The sequence below is a fragment of the Orbicella franksi genome, chromosome 14 (assembly GCF_964199315.1).
Source record: "Orbicella franksi chromosome 14, jaOrbFran1.1, whole genome shotgun sequence".
NCBI classification, from domain to species: Eukaryota; Metazoa; Cnidaria; class Anthozoa; order Scleractinia; family Merulinidae; genus Orbicella; species Orbicella franksi.
The window spans coordinates 14,957,522-14,976,853 of record NC_138158.1 but is presented as its reverse complement, the minus strand read 5'-3'; the positions used below and the strand labels follow the sequence as shown (position 1 = coordinate 14,976,853).

At 39.3% G+C, this 19,332-nt stretch overlaps 2 protein-coding genes, 1 long non-coding RNA gene and 1 pseudogene across 5 annotated transcripts in view; 3 read left to right on the top strand and 1 right to left on the bottom strand.

Moving 5' to 3' along the window:
- LOC145467471 (uncharacterized) overlaps window positions 1-19,332 on the top strand; it is a 39,769-nt gene that overhangs the window by 10,694 nt on the left and 9,743 nt on the right. Inside the window, exon 1 of one of the 2 annotated variants that reach the window (XM_081451031.1) lies at window positions 16,748-17,225. The exons of the other annotated variant lie outside the window; for it this stretch is intronic. The gene's annotated coding sequence lies outside the window, so the exon portion shown is untranslated. Of the gene's footprint in view, window positions 1-16,747; window positions 17,226-19,332 lie in introns of those variants that run through there. 2 annotated transcript variants of the gene reach the window in all.
- Window positions 980-4,667, bottom strand: LOC145467504 (uncharacterized). Its single transcript, XR_014042076.1, has 3 exons — window positions 4,560-4,667; window positions 1,215-2,769; window positions 980-1,049 (listed from the first exon to the last, which is right to left on the bottom strand). It is a non-coding gene; the product is annotated as an uncharacterized LOC145467504 (long non-coding RNA).
- On the top strand, window positions 7,189-8,462 carry LOC145467388 (uncharacterized; annotated as a pseudogene). The gene is made up of 2 exons (XR_014042048.1): window positions 7,189-7,254; window positions 7,345-8,462. The product of XR_014042048.1 is annotated as an uncharacterized LOC145467388 (transcript).
- LOC145468636 (uncharacterized) lies at window positions 9,898-11,897 on the top strand. Its single transcript, XM_081452354.1, has 2 exons — window positions 9,898-11,063; window positions 11,361-11,897. The coding sequence occupies exons 1-2, from the start codon at window positions 11,007-11,009 to the stop codon at window positions 11,895-11,897; spliced, it is 594 nt and encodes a 197-aa protein (XP_081308480.1). The 5' UTR covers window positions 9,898-11,006.

Genomic DNA, 19,332 nt, shown 5'->3' with positions numbered 1-19,332 from the left:
TAATTTCTGCTCGTTCAGGAACCGTTCACTTACTCTGTTTTTAAAGACAACCGAAACTGCCGATGTCAAAGACTCTGTTTCTGCTCATTCTTAAAATACATCGACCCCGTACAAAGTTTCCTCACAGACAACAGTTGTGTTTTGAAATGCTTCTCATGGTGAAGCTCTACACAAAATATTACTTAAATTCCACATTCCAAATTCTTCACGACAGCAGACAGCTTTAGTCTTAAAAAATTAAACGTGCTGGTGAAACCCTACTGAAATTCTGATATTCCGAATAATGAACGACTTTGTAAGCAGAGCAGACTGGGAAAACACAAGGGTCAACTAGACATCTAAAATTTCGTTTCTCTAAATTTAGCATCCTGTAAAAACGAGAATTTATTTCCCTTCTCTTCATTGTGAATTGTGTAATGCTTCTTTACAATTAAGCAAAAAGAAAAAATTGCTTTGAGTTGGAATAAGTCTGTTTGTATAACGTGGGAGAATGTTCTTCGCCGTTCACAGCTCTCAGCAGTATAATTTGTAAACATTACTATGAATTGTTTCACAGTGCTTAGCATTGGTATACATTCAGTAGTGACCAAATCAGACCTTTCCTGGCTCTAAACAAGGGAGACATAAATTGAAGATGCCGTTTACATGGAATACGAGAACGATCACCAAAGGAAAGATGTCAACATTGAAAAAAATTCTTCCTACCATAATAAAGGTATAGAGACAAGTATAACAGAATCTTTGTTCATCAAATGATAATCATGGAAGCTTTCTCAATGTGCTACGAATCATGGAAATCAAATAAATATTGCGAATCCACTTGCACGGGAGCAGAGATAACTACCTACTACTGTAAACTTGGATTACAATTGACTGAACTAATTCTCTTTCAACAGGTAAATCAATTTCAAAAATGATATGACTTGAAATTTTCTGTTCTCCTGCCAGAGACACAGAAATAAATGACTTGAATGTACTTAAAAATTGGTCGTGTTACATCTCAGGATTCATTAGAGTATTTTTTGTTTCCAATGCAAATCTCAAATCAACTGTAAGTGAAAGTAAAAATGTGCACGGTAAGTATTATATCAAGTTATATCCGTTGGGTTTGTTCTTTTTAACACGTTCTTCATCGCTCTCGCATTGGTTAAATCCGCGGAGTTCTACCAACAATTTATTAAAATTTGTCCCTGTAGAAATTTGCAGGTACTTACAATCGGTCTGTGTTTAATCTCATGAGACTTGAGTCTTTTGACATCGTTTCGTTTGGTAATGCTAGCCAATGGCTCCGGCCGGAAACTGCAAATCAACTGAAACCGAAAGTAAAATATCAAATACAGCGTTATGCTAATAACTGCCTACAACTTGAATGATTTGTGGTCTCGAGATGTCTGGATAACCAAAAAGGTCAACCACTAACAATAGAAAAAGTCAGTTTCCCACGCTTTTCGAACACGTCAAAACAATCTCTTGTCAAATCAATAACATTTCACAAACATAATATTTTTGAGGGAGGTTAAAAGTATAATGAAGGGTTTAGATGGCGTGGGATCTTTGTAAATGCTCTCAAATTGTACGAGCAGTTTCAAAGCTGATTTTGAAAATAACAGGAGTAGGGAAAACCTTTAAATAACTTCTTGCACTTTCATAAGATTGCTCATTACACTAAGAACATGTATGCCTGTATTCTTGATTTACAGTGCAGTGCAAGGAACCGTAATCCAACAGACCAATGTCGATATATTAAAATTCAGCCTAAAACAATAGACCAGAGCACGAGGCTCTGGGAAATAACTACCGAGTTTGTGGGGTTTATTCCCCCGAGCTTCGTGCTGTGGTTTATTATATTGTTTTGGGCTGAATTATTGGGCTATTATATTTTTTCAGACGACAAAAAAGTAGCGAAGCATGCGAATCTGCTGTTCTTAAAAATAAATCCAACTTGTGCAAATTTTGCATACAGACTACAAGTTCTATTATGAAACTCTCTTCATGTGTCTACCTATACATGAAACACTTTAACTGAAACTCAAAGTAGTTAAAGGCCTTTTGAGCAGCCTCATGTCAGGAAGAAATCCCCTACTGAACCAAACAAGTGCAATGCAAGTATAATGCGAATGTAACTGCTGGCTAAAGAAAACAGGCGCGCATTTTCACTTTCGATTAGGCTCGATCTGGCACGATCTGACCTTTGCTGAATATTAATTTTTGTGTTTATTCCTGTTTTCCTGTTCTCGGAAAGTGCGCATTAGATATTAGTTTTTTATGTCAGGGTTGAATTCAGGTATTTACGACCCTTTATCAAAAGGTGTCCAAAAACAGATTGTAACACAGGTTAGAATTGCATTTTAGGAATGTTTACACGGCACTGTGTTAAAAAAAAGCGATCTTTAATCTTAAATCTGTTGTAAGTTACCTTATTTCATGGGTTGAAAAGATATTGATATCCTGGAAATCTAAAACCAGTCAGGGAGAATAAATTCCAGGTGATTCGTCTTCGAGTGATTCAACTTCTTTCCTTATTTAACGCACGTAGCGTTACACGATGATAAGCTCTCGTGCTATAAATGAAATGTAATGTTACACAATTTGTTCTTGCCTGATCTGCCCCGTGTTGAGATAAGTACAGAAGATACTGATCATATCCTACAATTAATGCTTGTGATTTATACCTGTTTGCTCAAAATTCGCAGAAAATGCACTTTTAATCGGCTCATTGTAATCTCTGGACTTGTCTGATCCCAGCCCCAGTAACTAAAAGCAGGCAATCTTAAAGTGCACCTAACCCCAAAATTTTTTTTTCGCTAAAACAAATCTAGACTTTATTTGAAGCATTTGGGCGAAGAAATTTTTGAATTTGGTTGAATCCTCGATTTTCTATGCCCTTTCAAAGTCGCGATTAAGTGTTTCACGACCGCGTTTTAGGGAGTCTGGGGCGGCGGTACCTGATGACGTCTACCCAGGAACCAAACACAATAGCGCCTCAGTCAACTCACTGTATTTGCTGGAGAAAATAGAATGCAAAACTAATCGTTCCGATGTATTTTGGGACTAAAATGTCCAAGTTTTGTCTCAGAATCATTTCTTTTTCGTCACTGGAGTCAGAGTTAAGTTTCGATTCGGAAGGCTCCGAAATAAACTTCAATCGAGCACGTTCGACAACTGTGAACTCACTGCTTAGAGCTTTGAGAGCAATTTACAATATTTCAAGCGACGACGGGGAAGACGTCTTTGCGGACGAGCTGCTTGTATATTAGGAATGGAAAGCTAGATACAAAGTGGAGGAGCAGGCAAACGAACAGCAGGAAAGAAAACTCAAGGACTGCTTTGGATGGTAATTTCATCAACTAAACATAAGATTCCCACGCGTGTTTATAGCCCGTTTACATTTGTCCTTACCAAGAATGAATTTTGTCAAGGTTCTGTTAAATCCAGTTTGTGTTTTACTTTCAGTTGAATGCTTCATGTTTATAAGAGCGACGTACGTGTTGCAGTTTTCGAGACTTGATGACCTCCAAAACATTGGCTTCGATCGATTGAAAATCGTATTGTTTGGACCTGTATTTTTGAAGCTGCGGGAAGCAAGGCGGAAGGAAACATTTCATACAATTACCGATTTCACATTGTCACACGTTTTAAGTCGTAACTCCAAATAACCAATGTAAATTGTTCTCAAGGTTTGCAGTGAAATTCGTCGGATAAGCGAAAAGGATGTGTTCCCTAAGCGGTCCGCAGATAATGTTACGTGGTCATATTTTCGACGCTATTGCACAGAATCTTTGTCACACTGCTGATTTCCAAACCTTCGAAAAACTCTGTGAGTCTAACAATTTTGTTATCATGTAATTCTAGAGGATTAATCTTCGACTTTCATCTAAATCGAAAGAGAAATAAGTGTTGGTTAGCGGCGTACAGTTGCGATCTATTTACGTATCAGTATAATGCTTCTTGATCATGACCGGATCACACAACTTTGCCGGTTATGTTATAAATACTGCGGGATTGGAAGATATAGGTTGTCGGTGGTATTTCTACAAATTGCTGGTTAGCTTTAAGCAGAAAATTTATGGAAATAGCGTTCGAAAGTCTGCGGAACAAATTCCAGTGAGAGTTCTTCAATGATTCTCACAGATTCAGTTCGCTTGTTTCGGTTCGACAAAATCAACCATCGTTTACGTCTTTATTGCACCATTAGCCGATAATCATCAGTAAATTGTACAGTATATCTTTCTTTAAATCTGGAATATTGCTGCAACAGCCGATAGCACCTCTGGAAGACGTTTCTGCGCACTTTTCGAATGTGTATTGCACCATCCTGAAGGAAATGAGAGGAAATGAGATATCCAACCTTCCTGGGTAGACGTCACAAGAGCTGCTGGACCCATTCTCCTCAAACTCGGTCGTGAAACAAAATGGCGGTGTTTTGGAGCTATTTTCGAGATTTCGTCGTGGCACAGAAAATCGAGGATTTAACGGAATCCAAAAATTTTTTCGCAGAACTATTTCAAATAATAAGTAGATTCGCTCTAGCAAAAAAACAATTTTTGGGTTAGGTGCACTTTAATAACGCGACAGAAACTCGTCTAATCAGGTCAAATCGGACCGAATTTTACTCGTAGAGTAATACTAATACACCCGAGCAGTAGTTGTGTTACTATCTTTTGAAAAACAAAAAATCTTGTTGTAGATTAAATAAAACTCAGAATTCTAGAGTTGAGTAATATATGGGACCAAAATAAAGATTGCACTTTTTCATGACTTGTTGAAGATCTTAAATTTTATGAAAGTAAAAACTAAGAAGGATTGATAATTTTCTTGTTTTGAAACATGACCACGTCAGTGGCGTACAAACCAGCATAATGATAACTGCAATCAAATTCGCTTGTTTCGTTAGCTTTGTAGCAGTTGGTTTTATAAAACGATAACAGCGAAGCTAATTTCTGACCGGTCAGGAACCGTTAACTTTTCTGTTTTAAAATACAACCAAAATTGCCGAAACGTGCGAATTCAAAGATTCTGTTTCTGCTCATTCTCAAATTACATCGACCTCTTACAAATTTTGCTCACAGACAACAGTTGTGTTTTGAAATGCTTCGTATGGTGAAGCTCTGCACAAAATATTACTTAAATTCGACATTCCAAATTCTTCACGACAGCAGTTTATTCCGAAAAAATAAAATGTGCTGGTAAAACGCTACTGAAATTCTGATATTCCGAATAATGAACGACTTTGTATAAGCAGGGCAGACTGGGAAAACACAAGGGTCAACTAGTAGTAGTAGTAGTAGTAGTAGCAGTAGTAGCAGTAGCAGCAAGAGCAGCAGTAGCAGCAGTAGCAGCAGTAGCAGCAGTAGCAGCAGTAGCAGTAGCAGTAGCAGTAGCAGTAGCAGTAGCAGTAGCAGTAGCAGTAGCAGTAGCAGTAGCAGCAGTAGTAGTAGTAGTAGTAGTAGTAGTAGTAGTAGTAGTAGTAGTTGTAGTATACTTTATTTACCCTCAGATTGTAGAGTAGCTTTAACAGCTAATGTCTCCGAGCATTTCAACAGCACAATGGGCAGAGATCAGACCACAACACCGGGAACTTCGTGCGCTGCTCTTTACGATTAGTGTGTGGGTTCTTTAACGTCCCCTGCTGACCATAACAGTGAAGATGCAGGAGACGGGGCCTACGGTTTATCGTCCTTATCCGAGAAGACTAGAATATCTAACCATTTGCAGATGTCATTGCAAAGGCAGCATATTCTCCTCAGTTATTTTAAGACCCTGAGTGTTGGTCCGGTCTGGGGCTCGAACCCGAGACCTCCCGCACGGTAGTCCCACGCTCTACCAACTGAGCTAACCGGTCGGCGGTGAACAATTCAACTAGACATCTAAAATTTCGTTTCCCTAAATTTGGCATCTTGTTACAACGAGAAATTATTTCCCTGCTTTTCATTGTAAATTGTGTAATGCCTCTTTACAATTCAGGAACTATATTTGGCTCGAGTTGGAATAAGTCTGTTTGTATAACGTGAGAGAATGTTGCATGTTCATTTCCCGGTGTTGCTCTCAGCAGAAAAAGCTAGTATATAAACAACTATGAATTGCTTCACAGTGCTTTGCATCGGTATACGTGCAGCAGTGATCAAATCAGATATTTCTCCATAAGAGCAAGACAGAAATTGAAGATGCCGTTTAGATGAAATACGAAAACGATCACCAAAGGAAAGATGCCAACATTGAAGCAAATTCTTCCAACCATAACAAAGGTATGGAGACAAGTATAATGGAGTCTTTGTTCAGCAAACGATAATCATGGAAGCTTTCTTTAATGTGCTACGGATCATGGAAATCAAATCAAACATTGCGAATCCACTTGCACTGGAGCACAGGCGGCCCAAGCTCTCAATGTTATCCTTTTTTTTTTTCCTTTTTATGCGAACGTTCAGGCTAACGTGACATATGGCATGTACTATTACATAACGACCGAATTTGACCACGCGAAACATGACTCCCGCCTTGCAGTATGTGGAGGTGTTGTGTTTCAACGGTTTGAATTTATAAAGGTTTGTATGGGAATGCAACGGCTTTGCTTGAAAAGCCAATTATTCTGATATTTTGTGAATAAAATCGACTTACCCTGTTGCTGTGTTGTGTTCTTTGTTGTTTGCCAGCTCCTCAGGCCGATCTAACGCGATTTCGGCGAGTTATCGTTCTGTGGGTTTCCACTACTAAAAGAAAGACAAGGCCGGACACTGATTTCCGGAGTGCCCGCCGCTCGAAGCGAATAAATCTACTTAAAATAACCCTGCCGGCTCAATTCCTCCGTAGAATCGAAGAAGAGATGTTGAAGTTCCATGTCAGTTCACTCGCTACGCGATTCCGTCCACAACGCCTTCGCTACGAAACATTTATTTCCAGATTGCTTCGCTCGCAAAGTCGAAAACAGCCGTGTCACAAAAGTTAGGACACTTTTGCGGTTCGCATAGTACGTTGGGTGACTAAAATAAGCCCGACCGGAGGTAGTCAGCAACGATTTGTCAACCGCAAACCAAAATGCTCCCCGGGTACCCTCGTGATTCATTTGACAAGCCCACCAAGACGCGCATTGTTACCACCGACCAATCAAAATCAAGTCGTGTCGTGTTTACAAAATTTCAAACGTAAAACCTAATTAATTATTTCCCTGAGTAGTGTGCTAATCTATCTCAGCTTCTATGCCAAAAAAGTGATCTACGCCATAACGATGACTTCTTCATCGTGGAAATGGAAGACATGGTAGGTTTTGCAGTATACTCAACGTTCGACGCCAACATTTATCCCCATCTCGATGTAGATTGAGACGTTAACCGTTCATATATTTTGTAGGTTGTTATCAAACTTCGAACACTGCGAGGGTAAACTGGTAGCAGTCCGGGAAATCCTAGCTGAAGGAGAAAGGATAAAGGAAAACTTTGCCTGTCCGGCAAGTTTGTGTTTGTTCGGCGTTTTAATTAAACAGATCTGGGGTGATAGAGTAAGGGTCGTCAAACGTGGTTCCCGAAAAGGAAGACAAAACTATTACCTAGGTCTTACGCGAAAATCATCAACAAGTTTAAATGATTCAATAGATGAAATCCAACAGATCTCGCAAAAAACCGGGTGGCATGTGGTGAGTGATCAGGGAGGACACTTCACCTTCGCGAGATATGAACACTGGTCATTCCGCAAACAGAGAGTGGTGACAGAGGTGAAATTTGCTGAAGAAGTTGAATCTTACTCCATCGTATTTACATCCCATGGATGTCAAATCGATCTTACAACGGTCCTTCAGTTAGAATATCTTGAGCAATCTCCTATAACGAAACGGATCGAATCAGTTTTAGCCTTCATAGATGCCTCGACTTTATGCTGTGGAGTGCCAATCACGGATGGAGAGGTTCTACATAACATGATCCCCCATGAAAGTGGTATTTTCTTTGATTTGTCTACAAACAGAACAACAGAAACTGTAGAACGCAGGGCTTTTTCGGCGAACTGTTCTATACTTTCAAGGGCAGGGCAGTGCTGCTACAATTGCAAAAACCTACACTATTTGGAAAAAAAATACGGAAAAGAAAACTAGAAACAAATGGGGTGATCAGCCCTTTCACCAACAAGCGCTTCCTCTCTAAGGAAGAAGTTACCGAACAACTAAAATTGGAGAGGCAAGCAAGGTTAAATGCAGAAAAAAGAGAACGATACTGGAGAGAAAAGTTCGAGGCCGAGTGCATTGAGATGGAACATGATGACCATACAGATTTTGCTAAGATGTTTGATGGAGTGGGTGATAATGTTCCTGACAGTATGGCTAGCCTATGGGAGCAGCAACAGAATCTTCTAGGATGTAAAAGTAAAAATGCGTACCGATGGCATCCAAAGTATGTAAACTGAAATATATAATATAGAACAATTCCATGTTAGTCATGGCAACCTCTTAAAACCAAAACCCCTTTCCCCCTTACCCCCCCCCCCTTCCAATTCCACATTCCCTCTACACATAAGCACTTTGTTTATCCTGAAGAGATATCCTTGCACGTGCTACAATAACAAGGTAGTACTTAGGACCCCTTTACAAAAGTACTTAGTTTGGGAGGTCACTTTTCTGACTTGTGGAAAAGTAATTTCTATGTAATATGTAATTTGTGGAAAAGTAATTTTATATCCAGTAAAAGATTACTGGATATAAGTAACCACATTGGCAAGTATGAAGTGGTAAAACTCACTACAGCTTGCTTAAACGACTGAAAGATGGTTCTACCTGAAATCAACAAATTCATTGTTGTAAATCTGTCACTAATTGATTATTTATGTTCATTTTGTATATATTTGCAGGATCATGAGATTATGCCTGGATCTTTATTGCAAAAACCCACATGTGCTAGACCCCCTCCGACAGTTCATTATTCTACCTAGCAATAGGAGAATAAGGTGAGGAACACCTAATAATTGTACCTGTTGAATTGATTGCTTTGATCACACAAGTGATTTAGTGCCTCTTTTGGCAAGGCTTCATTGAAGTACTCAAAGGGGTTCAGACCAACCGTACACAATTTCCATGCAATCAAAAATACCTTGATTACTCATGAGTACTCCAAAACTAATTGTGAAAGCAAATACACTTAGCAACTTCAGGAATGAGCATCATACAATCAGTCCGATATGTTAGGTGTATTTTGTAATTAATTAACTGATAATTCCTTCCCTGACTGTAATTATACAATTTAAATTCACAATGAAATTCTTTAATTACTATTTGGAGGAACATAACATTTGAAATTTCACTCTGCTCTATGACTATAGAAGTTATAAGAACAAAGTTAAAGAGACTCCAGGTTGGAACGAGGAAGTACTTATGTGGTGCAGAAATGCTGCCCAAGAAAATGGTTTGAAGCCAGGAGATTACATGGGTGGTTTTGCAATTGATGAGATGAAGATCCACGTAACATTAAAAAGCAAATCAATGCAATGGAGATATCGTTTAAATTACAATAAGTTGGGTGAAGAAATCTCATCTTTCCTTTCAAATCTTTCTTTAGGAGAACCTAAAGATGACCTCCGTAGGTGGCAAGCATAAGCTTGTAGGCTTTGTTGACCTAGGGAAAGGTCATGATCTCATGAGAACTTTGTCAGGTACTTGCTCTTCAAACACATGTAAATGGCATATTATTTACAGAATTCGATAATCAATGATTTTCTTTAAAATTTTACAAATTTGCACAGCACATTTGTAATGTTGAATTTCCAATTTTTTCATGAAATTTCCAAAACTTGTATTTCTGCTTAACTAAGAAAGATATACCTAGGCTAATATTGTAAGCCCTGTATTAAAATCTCTCTGACCTTCAATTAAAACAGTATTTTCTCCCTTAAATTATGTTGAATAATATAAAATATATTCTCAATGGTTTTAAACTTTAACGTGATTTATAGGTGAGGGCAGTGAACCAGAACTTGCAACGCATGTGTTACAGTTTGTTTTCCTGAGTGACGGTGGCTTCAGGTTTCCCATTGCACAATGGCCATCAGCAAACTGCACACCCAGCGATCTGTACCATCTGTTCTGGGAAGGAGTCCTGAAGATGTTAGAAATTGGATTTGAGTAAGTGAATCAGTTACTTTTCATTTAGCTGTATACTTCCAGACAAATGGAGACAATTAGTATACAGCAACAGAATGTGGACTTCTTAGGTTAAAACATGTGTCTGCACACATGTTTAGTTGGTTGTATCTAGCTTGTTGAATGTTTGTGTATGGTCAGACTTTTCAAAGTTCAACTTAGAACTTTCACATGATGGGGGAAAACTATGTCGAAAGATAAGTACGGGTAATGGTTAAAAGACTGTAGAGGGTTAAATATTATAGTTGAATTCATGATAGTTATCAGCCTCTTTTTTAATATAGGATATACTGGTGTGTGCTGGATGGTGCAGATTATAACAGGCAGTTCATCAAATTACATTTTAAGAACAAGGACCCTGGTGATAACAAGTTTGTAACATCAAACATTTACACTGGTTGTCCGATGATATTTATCATGGATCCAAAGGTAAGTTAAAAAGGTTAAGTCTGCATATGAGCCATTAGTGGCCCACCAGGCCGGAGCTTATCCGGGTTTCCGAAACATGTATTGAGAATTGAGAAAACTGAGAAGAGGATTTAAATCCTTTCTATTTACTTCCATCATTCACCTGGTACAATAATTAAGTCTTCTAGTTAAGATAAACATGTTTTGATAAACAATCTCTCAAGACCTATTAAAGCAGCTATCACCAGTAATTTTTTGGGGGCTAACAAAAATATCATATATTCAACAGCATAACATAAAGAAACTCAGGAATAACATCTACAAGAGCAATAAGAATGGGAACCCCAGGTGCCTCAAAATCGGTGGCAAGTCAGTCACCTGGAAGCATTTCAGAAGTGCCTTTGACTGGGACCAGCAGAGCTTCTCACTCCCACTACATGAGAAATTGACCATCCAACACTTAGACCTTGATTCAGCCAGTATAATGAGAAACAAACTTGCTGAAGATATGATAGATGCCAAGATGTTGTTTCTAATGCAGGTGATTATTTTGTTGTGATGCGTGTTTGATTATATGCCTATAAGATTATATTGTTTCTTACGAAAACAATTAGTTAGTACTGGTAAATATATCTGTCAGGTATGCATCACTTTCTGCTATTATTAAACGATTTTTTTTTTAATTCATCAGAACTTGATATAAAAACCCAAAGACAATTTTTAAATTTTTTGTTTTTTGCCACAGAAATGGTTTCCAGCAATTTAAAAATTCTTATTACCTTCCATCAACACATGCTTAACTCATTGTATAAATTTCCACTTTCTCTGTGTTCTGCAGAAGTACCAGGAACACCTGAAAAAGAGTGGAAATGATGGCGATGATTTGGATGCTGTCATAGAGCTTCTTCAGCACACAAGCGAAATTGTCAGCTTATTTAATGATAGGCTTTACATCAATTCATCTGAGGACCTAAGACTTCACAAGCTAAACAAGTTCTATAACTGGATGTGCCACTGGCCCAATGAAACTGAAGGAAGCAGCAAGAGCTTCATCTCTTCTAAGTTGTGGTTTGATCTGCAATCAATGTGCCTTGGATTCCAGTCTCTGGTCCATTACAAGATGACTAGATTCCCCGGCACAGTAATTAAACCTGCGATTGTAAATCAAGACTGTGTGGAGAATCATTTCTGCCAGATACGTTCATGCAATGGCCAGAATGATAATCCCACCTTCTTGCAGCAGCAATCAACGCAGAACTCCATCAGACTGGGCCAAACAACCATTAGTACAAAGAGCAATGCATCTTGTAACAGCACCAATGTGTACATAAGGCCATCAATTGAAGGAATGAATGGAAAAAAGACTCTAAAGTGACTTTCTTTATTTGGTTTTTGCATTTTTCAGTTTAGACTGCCTAGTATTTTATGCTCATAAAGTACTTAACTTGCAGTCAGTAGCTTTAAAAGAACCATTACCATTTAAATTAATGTCATTACATTTACCTCTTGATAAACGGATTCTGATGTGTCCATCGTCAGATTCTGATCTTTCTGCTACCTGAAAAATTCTGTCATCCACCGGAGATGTAAATGGAACAAATATGTGCTGTGTAATAGCATTCAGCAGGGCTTCACCAATAACTGTCTTTGTTGACCTTGCAGAAACCCTGACATTATACGCTTCACAAAGTGCAACCAACTGTGATTTGCTGTACACACGACTCAGTGGAGCAGTGCCTTGGTGCTGGTTAATAAAGGCAACAAGACGACCATGAGAAACTTTCTTGTTGTCACTTCGGTCTCGGAGAATTTCCTATAAGAAGAAAAAAAGATAGAACAACCCTATAAAACAATAATATTTATTTTTAAAAAATAAATTAAGTTTGTTCGAGTAACAAATTAGCAAATTGCTAATTCAAGAAGTACCTGGAATGATACACTGTCACTTTTCTCTTTGTTCCTCTTTTGCTTTTGCAAAACTCTTTTCCGTAGTTCCGCACTCTTCCTCACTTGGCATTCTCTTCGAAAATCTCTCAGGAACTGACATGCCCCCATGTTTACATAGTACAGCAATATGTCTGACAGAAGCTTCTCAATAAGTTCCTGTTGACAACAAAAAAGATTGCCTTTATTTAAAATAAATAATTTCAGTACCTCTAATTAAAAGGATTTCGTAATTTATATATTACGGATCACCAATAAAAGGGAGTCGCCATCTTAGTTTATTATTAGTTTCCAGTCTTTATCTACCGTTCATGAAGCTACACGTGCTAAACCGTACACGTGCTATTATTTTCGGGCAAAATTTTTTTTTTCTTTTTGTGGACGAATATACTTTAATACCATAAAGAAATCAAATTATTACCTTGTATTTACAGGTATCCTCATTTTCAAAGCACTGTATCCAGCTCGTCTTCAACTCATGATCGCCTTTCAATTCAGCCATGGCCATTTCCACCATTTCTTCCCGTGCACTTTTCAAAATGTGTAAATTTAGTAATTTCACTCTCCTTTTCTCTAGTTCCATAAAGAAAATGTACACCTGGTCTGAAATGTGAAGCAGTCCTCTTTCACGGTACTGTCTCCCTTCTGTCACTTCTAGCGTGTCAGGAAACATTGAATTTTCTTCCAGTTCTGAGTACGGTCGTATGACGTTCTCTTCAAGTAATTGGCAAGCTATCTGCTGGGTTTCAACTCTGGCCAGAGTGGAACTGCACTTCGTAAACACATTTCCTTGAATGTATTTTCTGTAACGATTCAGAACCTTCCTCACAGCCCAACCACCAACATGCCGTACTTTTGATCTACCTACTCCACTCATTTGATCAACATCAAAATCGATGGTTTCCTCCTGTCGTTGCTGTTTTACAACAGAAACCAACTGTTCCAAAAATATCCGGTACACCGAAGTTGCCAGCTGAACTGCCACAGCCCTTTGTGGTGGCGTGCTTGCCGTTGCATCAAATAAAGCACAAACGTACCATGAAAAATCAATACCGATAAAAAACTCATGCAGACTGGACGTCACTGCGGTAAACCCTTGACGGCCAATTTCAACTAAAATCTCGTCTGGATTTTCGACCACGTGGTTTTCTACCATTAGGTAATAATGGAACCAAACTAGCTTCGCGAAGCATTTCACCTTTTCTAAAGAGCTTTCACTTAGCAAGCAATCAATTGCATTGTTCTTCTCTTCCCAAAAGGTGCAGACAGCATTTGATTTCATGGATGGCAATAAATCCAGGATGCTCATCATAACTTCTTGAGGGGGAGTTGCGAGAATAGACTCGTGTGTCAACAGCTGGCGGTACACTTCCATCAATTCCATCGGAATTGCCACCTCATCGTCTTCAAATGACGCTCTTGCAGGACCATCCAGCAGTTCTGAAGGAAAAGAGAAAGGATCATCGTCTTCTCCATACTCGTGATATCGATCTTTAACGGAATGAAAAATATCAGAATTGACATTTTTGTTTCGGCAGCATGACATGTCCGCGACTGGGGCATCGAGATGTTGCGAGGAGCAAATTTCTACTGCTCTTCTTGGTGGTCTTAACAGCTGCCGAGGACTAAAATCTAGAATCTGGATATGTTCAGGAGATTTCACTCTTGAAATAGCAACATAAATTAAACCGGAAACATACTCTCGTGAGCAGTGGACAATGGCAGAAGCAAGAGTTAGCCCTTGAGACTTACGGCAGGTAACGGCATAAGCTAAAACAAGGGGAAACTGTGTGACGCCTCCCATTTTTTGCCCTGTCAAGTTCCTCTTGATCCATGTCTGCCGGGAAATCTCCACCACACCAACATCCTCAAAGAAAACCAAAAGATCGTCACCTCGAGCACCAGTAAAAACACCCACACTTCCATTCTTTAGGTTTTCTGACAAGTTCCACACCAGCATAACCTTACATCCTCGCTTCAGTTGCAATACTTCCACCCCTGGCCAGCTCATGCTCCTGGAATTGTCATTTTCAAATGATGCATTGTAGACCAGAAGTTCTCCTGGTAATTTGTCAAGTTCCTTTCTATTCATCAGTGTCACTGGTATTTTGCGGAAAACTATGTGCGTGGTACTTTCCTCTAAGTCTGCAGACAAATTTCTCTTCAAGGAACAAATATATTCCTCAGAATCTTTTGAACACCGACCCAGCCTTATCTCAGCAAGAGCATTTAGGAAATGTTTGTCGTTTTCAGATTGGCGCATCACCTTAGTTAATGCAAAACGATGGCTAATCGCCAAATCAAACAAGGGTGACCCGAACATGTAACACCCTTCATCAAATATGTTAGGGACGGGCTGCAACTGCAGGAATTCTCCTACAAGGATAAGCTGTTTTCCAGCGAATGGTAGGGTACGATTTACCTGATCATCTTCAAGTTCGTGATGAAGGCAGTTCACAAGTTCAAACATCCTCTGGCTAGACATGCTTGCCTCGTCCCAAATTATCACGTCGATAGCCCTAACGCGATCGCAAACTACAGAGTTGGCGATAGAACGGTCGATCAGTTGACGCCATGGCAAATCAGCAGTCATAAGACCGTAGAACGAGTGAACTGTCGATGCAATTCCACGATCATACACTTGGCAAGAAATACCACTAGAGCAGACTATACCCACAGTTCTTCCCCGTGCATTGAGTGTCGCTATTATTCGCTTGACAACCTCACTCTTCCCCACTCCAGCTTGACCTGATTTGACTTGATTTCTTGCTGATCGCCATTCAATTGAATCCTGAAAATGCCACCAGAAAAATTCGAAGCCATTACAATCGAGCAAAATCGTGAGGTGCGAAAAAACATGTGCGAATTTTTGCGAAAGTCAAAATTACGCGTTCAAAAGCACAAAATAAAACTGAAATCAATGTACTTACATCATGAACAAGAAGAACTAAAACTTTCTACTACCACATGGCGCTTAGAAATAAGATTTTTCTAAGAATACTGAAAAGAATAAGCTGAAGAATTGCCGACTGGATGCAATGGGTTTCCTCTGACTTTGTGAGATCTTTCGGTTGTAAACACGACTCGACTTGATTTTGATTGGTCGGTGGTAACAATGCGCGTCTTGATGGGCTTGTCAAATGAATCACGAGGGTACCCGGGGAGCATTTTGGTTTGCGTGTTGACAAATCGTTTCTGACTACCTCCGGTCGGGCTTATTTTAGTCACCCAACGTACTATGCGAACCGCAAAAGTGTCCTAACTTTTGTGACACGGCTGTTTTCGACTTTGCGAGCGAAGCAATCTGGAAATAAATGTTTCGTAGCGAAGGCGTTGTGGACGGAATCGCGTAGCGAGTGAACTGACATGGAACTTCAACATCTCTTCTTCGATTCTACGGAGGAATTGAGCCGGCAGGGTTATTTTCAGTGGATTTATTCGCTTCGAGCGGCGGGCACTCCGGAAATCAGTGTCCGACCTTGTCTTTCTTTTAGTAGTGGAAACCCACAGGACGATAACTCGCCGAAATCGCGTTAGATCGGCCTGAGGAGCTGGCAAACAACAAAGAACACAACACAGCAACAGGGTAAGTCGATTTTATTCACAAAATATCAGAATAATTGGCTTTTCAAGCAAAGCCGTTGCATTCCCATACAAACCTTTATAAATTCAAACTGTTGAAACACAACACCTCCACATACTGCAAGGCGGGAGTCATGTTTCGCGTGGTCAAATTCGGTCGTTATGTAATAGTACATGCCATATGTCACGTTAGCCTGAACGTTCGCATAAAAAGGAAAAAAAAAGAGGATAACATTGAGAGCTTGGGCCGCCTGTGGTATGCTCTGAACGGAAATTGCAAATCAACTGAAACTGAAAGTAAAAATAATCAAATACAGTGTTATTCAAATAACTGGCTTCAACTTGAATAATTTGTTGTCACGAGATGTCTGGATAACCTAAAAGGTCAACCACTAACAGTATAAAGAATAAACGGCACGCAATGCATGCAGAAGCGATGACGTTTGACTGCGATATCTTAAATTGTGGCTAGAAAATCGGAACATAAACAAACAAACGGATACTTAAACGTGATTAGAAGTAAATGAAGGTACAACCTGTGTGTGGAGTGAGGAGAAGTGAAGAGAAAGAAACAGGATAAAAAAAAAGTTGCGGGACTGAGCAAAATTGCTAATGGCTGACGTAATATCCAGGATCACCATTCAGATTAATTTTAGTTTTCTCCTATGCCTCCCGGGCTAAGTATGGCTCGTCTTGTAGGTTTCGCAGATTTTAGAGGGCACTAGAAAGGCGTAACTTTGTCCGATAACATGGAGTTTATGCATGACGGTTAACGGGGCACGAAGATGGTTTTGGTTCAATCTGTGGAGTTTTAAAATGGAAACGGTTGTTAAGCTAAGCAACAGTAGCTGCGACAAATGGACATGGAATGACTAGAAGGACTTACTATACCATTTTTGTGCGGCAGCACAGCGTAACGCCACATTCGTTCAATTTTAACGAGGAGACCTTCGTGGAGTGGTCAAATGGAAAATAATCAAGCTAAGGAACACTAGCTTTGGCAATGGACATTGAAATCCTGAAAGCCACGATGCTCGCTTCGAAATCTGTAAAGCTATCATGCTAAAAAGCGACGATGTCACGACCGAGGACGAATCGTTTTAAAGTCTTTTAAAATGTCACCCGGAAGAGGAAACAATGCAACGGGGAACGAATGCTGTATCATCTTGAAGCTAAGGTAAGCCTCCTTGTTGTGTCGCATTTTTTACTATGCCTTTTATACGAGGGGGATTATTTCGTTCGGAAAGTAGCTCTGGTACTAGGGTCGACTGCTCTTTGAATGAAAATCAAAGACAGTTTTTTTTTTTATCATGTCTTAATTACATTCAATTAAGACAAAAGATGATTCAGTTAAAACAAAAGATGATTCTTAAGTGGAGGTGCTGGAGTTGGCAAAAGTACTGTTACAAATGCATTGTATGAAGTTCTGATCAGATTTCTAAATAGTATCGCTGGGGGAAAATCCAGATGATGTGAAAGTTGTCGAGACTGCCCCTACTGGTAAAGCAGCATATTTCAACATTAAAGGCAATACACTACATGCTGCTTTTGAGATACCTGCCAATAGAGGTTTTGAGTATTGTGCACTGGACAGTGACAGACTGAATACCATTTTAGAGCGAAACTAAACAAACTTAGGGTGATTTCATTGATGAGATTGCTATGGTTGAAAGTAGCATGTTAAACTTTTTGAACTTATTATTACAACAAATTATGGGAACTAATGAACCATTTGGTGGAATAAGCTTGGTAACTGTTGGAGATCTTTCCCAGCTTAAGCCAGTTTTTGATAAGTGGATCTTTAAAAATTCCCAATCTGGCTATAATGAATTTGCAACTAACATTTGGACAGAGTACTTCACCAGTCACCCCAAAACACAGACCATGCAGACTGCAGACTGCAGACTGTGGACAGTGCAGACCATGCAGACTGTGCAGACCGTGCAAACTGAGTACTTGTTTTTCTAACACTTGACTCACAACCTTTCGGTTCTAGTTAAAAAATGTGTTCAATATATACAACGGTTTGTTATTTATCCACAGGCTGCACAAACTCACCATCTGACTGTTGATTCAATGTATGCATTCGGTTCAACCTTGTTGAGCTGCGTCATTGCTGTACTTTGCGACGGCGATTAGCCGCGACAATTATTATTATTATTATTCAATAGACGACCATGCTTAAAAGACTTTGTATGGGAAAGTCCCTTTAGTCCTAAATATACTAAAATAAAGCATAGAAATACACTTCATTTACCTCAACATAGAGTGTTCTTTTATGTCTTCCACACATTTTGGGTGCAAATTGCATCTATTTTTAACATGTTTGTGGTTTGCCGTTTTATTTCTTTCGTTCAATGTGTTGTTGTTGTTGCTTTTGTTTTTCAATTTCTGTGGTCTGCGTTCCTCCTCATAAATGAAGGAAGGACGGTGACTCGAAGCAACATCATCCTACAAATTGCTTTTGCATCACAAAGCAACATACGATACCCATTAGACCACGAGTATTCCCTCTTTCCCTTAGCTTAGTCTGTCCGTGACCGTAAATAAACCTTGAGAAAAAAAAAATTTCCCTGTGAAATTATTTCCGCGAGGATTGTTTTTGCGTCACGCACGACGGACTAGGCAAAAGAGGGACCAGTCTTAGTCTAATAAAAAACCCCACGTCATAAAAACCCCACTGTCATAAAAGCAGATAAATTTACTATCACATGAACTCATCACGGCAACCGTATATTATGCTGGGAATTTCAAATGATAGTCGGTTTTCTGTGATCTTTACATGCAGTCGGCTTTTTTTGGCGTGATCATTGTAATGTTCCAACAGCCATTTGGAATTACATTCGGTACACCAAGAGCAGAAGGTTATTTCTACATTTTAAAATAACTTTACTTAAATAAGTATATTTAGAACTAAAGGGAGTTTCCCTTACAAAGTCTATAGCCTGTTCGTTTATAGGAACAACAGTCGCATACCGAGCTTGCACGGCCTAGCACCTGTGCATAAATGGTCATAAGGACAAACGCTCTGATATATGATTGAACACTATTTTGTAGCGAGAACCCCCGCCCCCCCAAAAAAAGTGCGAGTCAAAATAAAAGTAAATGCAAAACCAAGAACAAGAAAAAAAAAGTACTCAGTCTGCACAGTCTGCACAGTCCGCAGTCTGCTGTCTGCAGTCTGCATGGTCTGCATTTTGGGGTGACCGGTACTTCACCCTCTTTGAATTGAAGTAGCAATGATGAGACAAAAAGATTGCAAAGACTTTGCTCAGCTACTCAAT

Excerpts from the sequence above, each read along its gene's own strand:
- LOC145468636 (XM_081452354.1), top strand. The coding sequence starts at position 11,007 with ATGAGAAACAAACTTGCTGAAGATATGATAGATGCCAAGATGTTGTTT. Across the intron at positions 11,064-11,360 it reads AGATGTTGTTTCTAATGCAG|AAGTACCAGGAACACCTGAA; the intron begins GTGATTATTTTG and ends TGTGTTCTGCAG.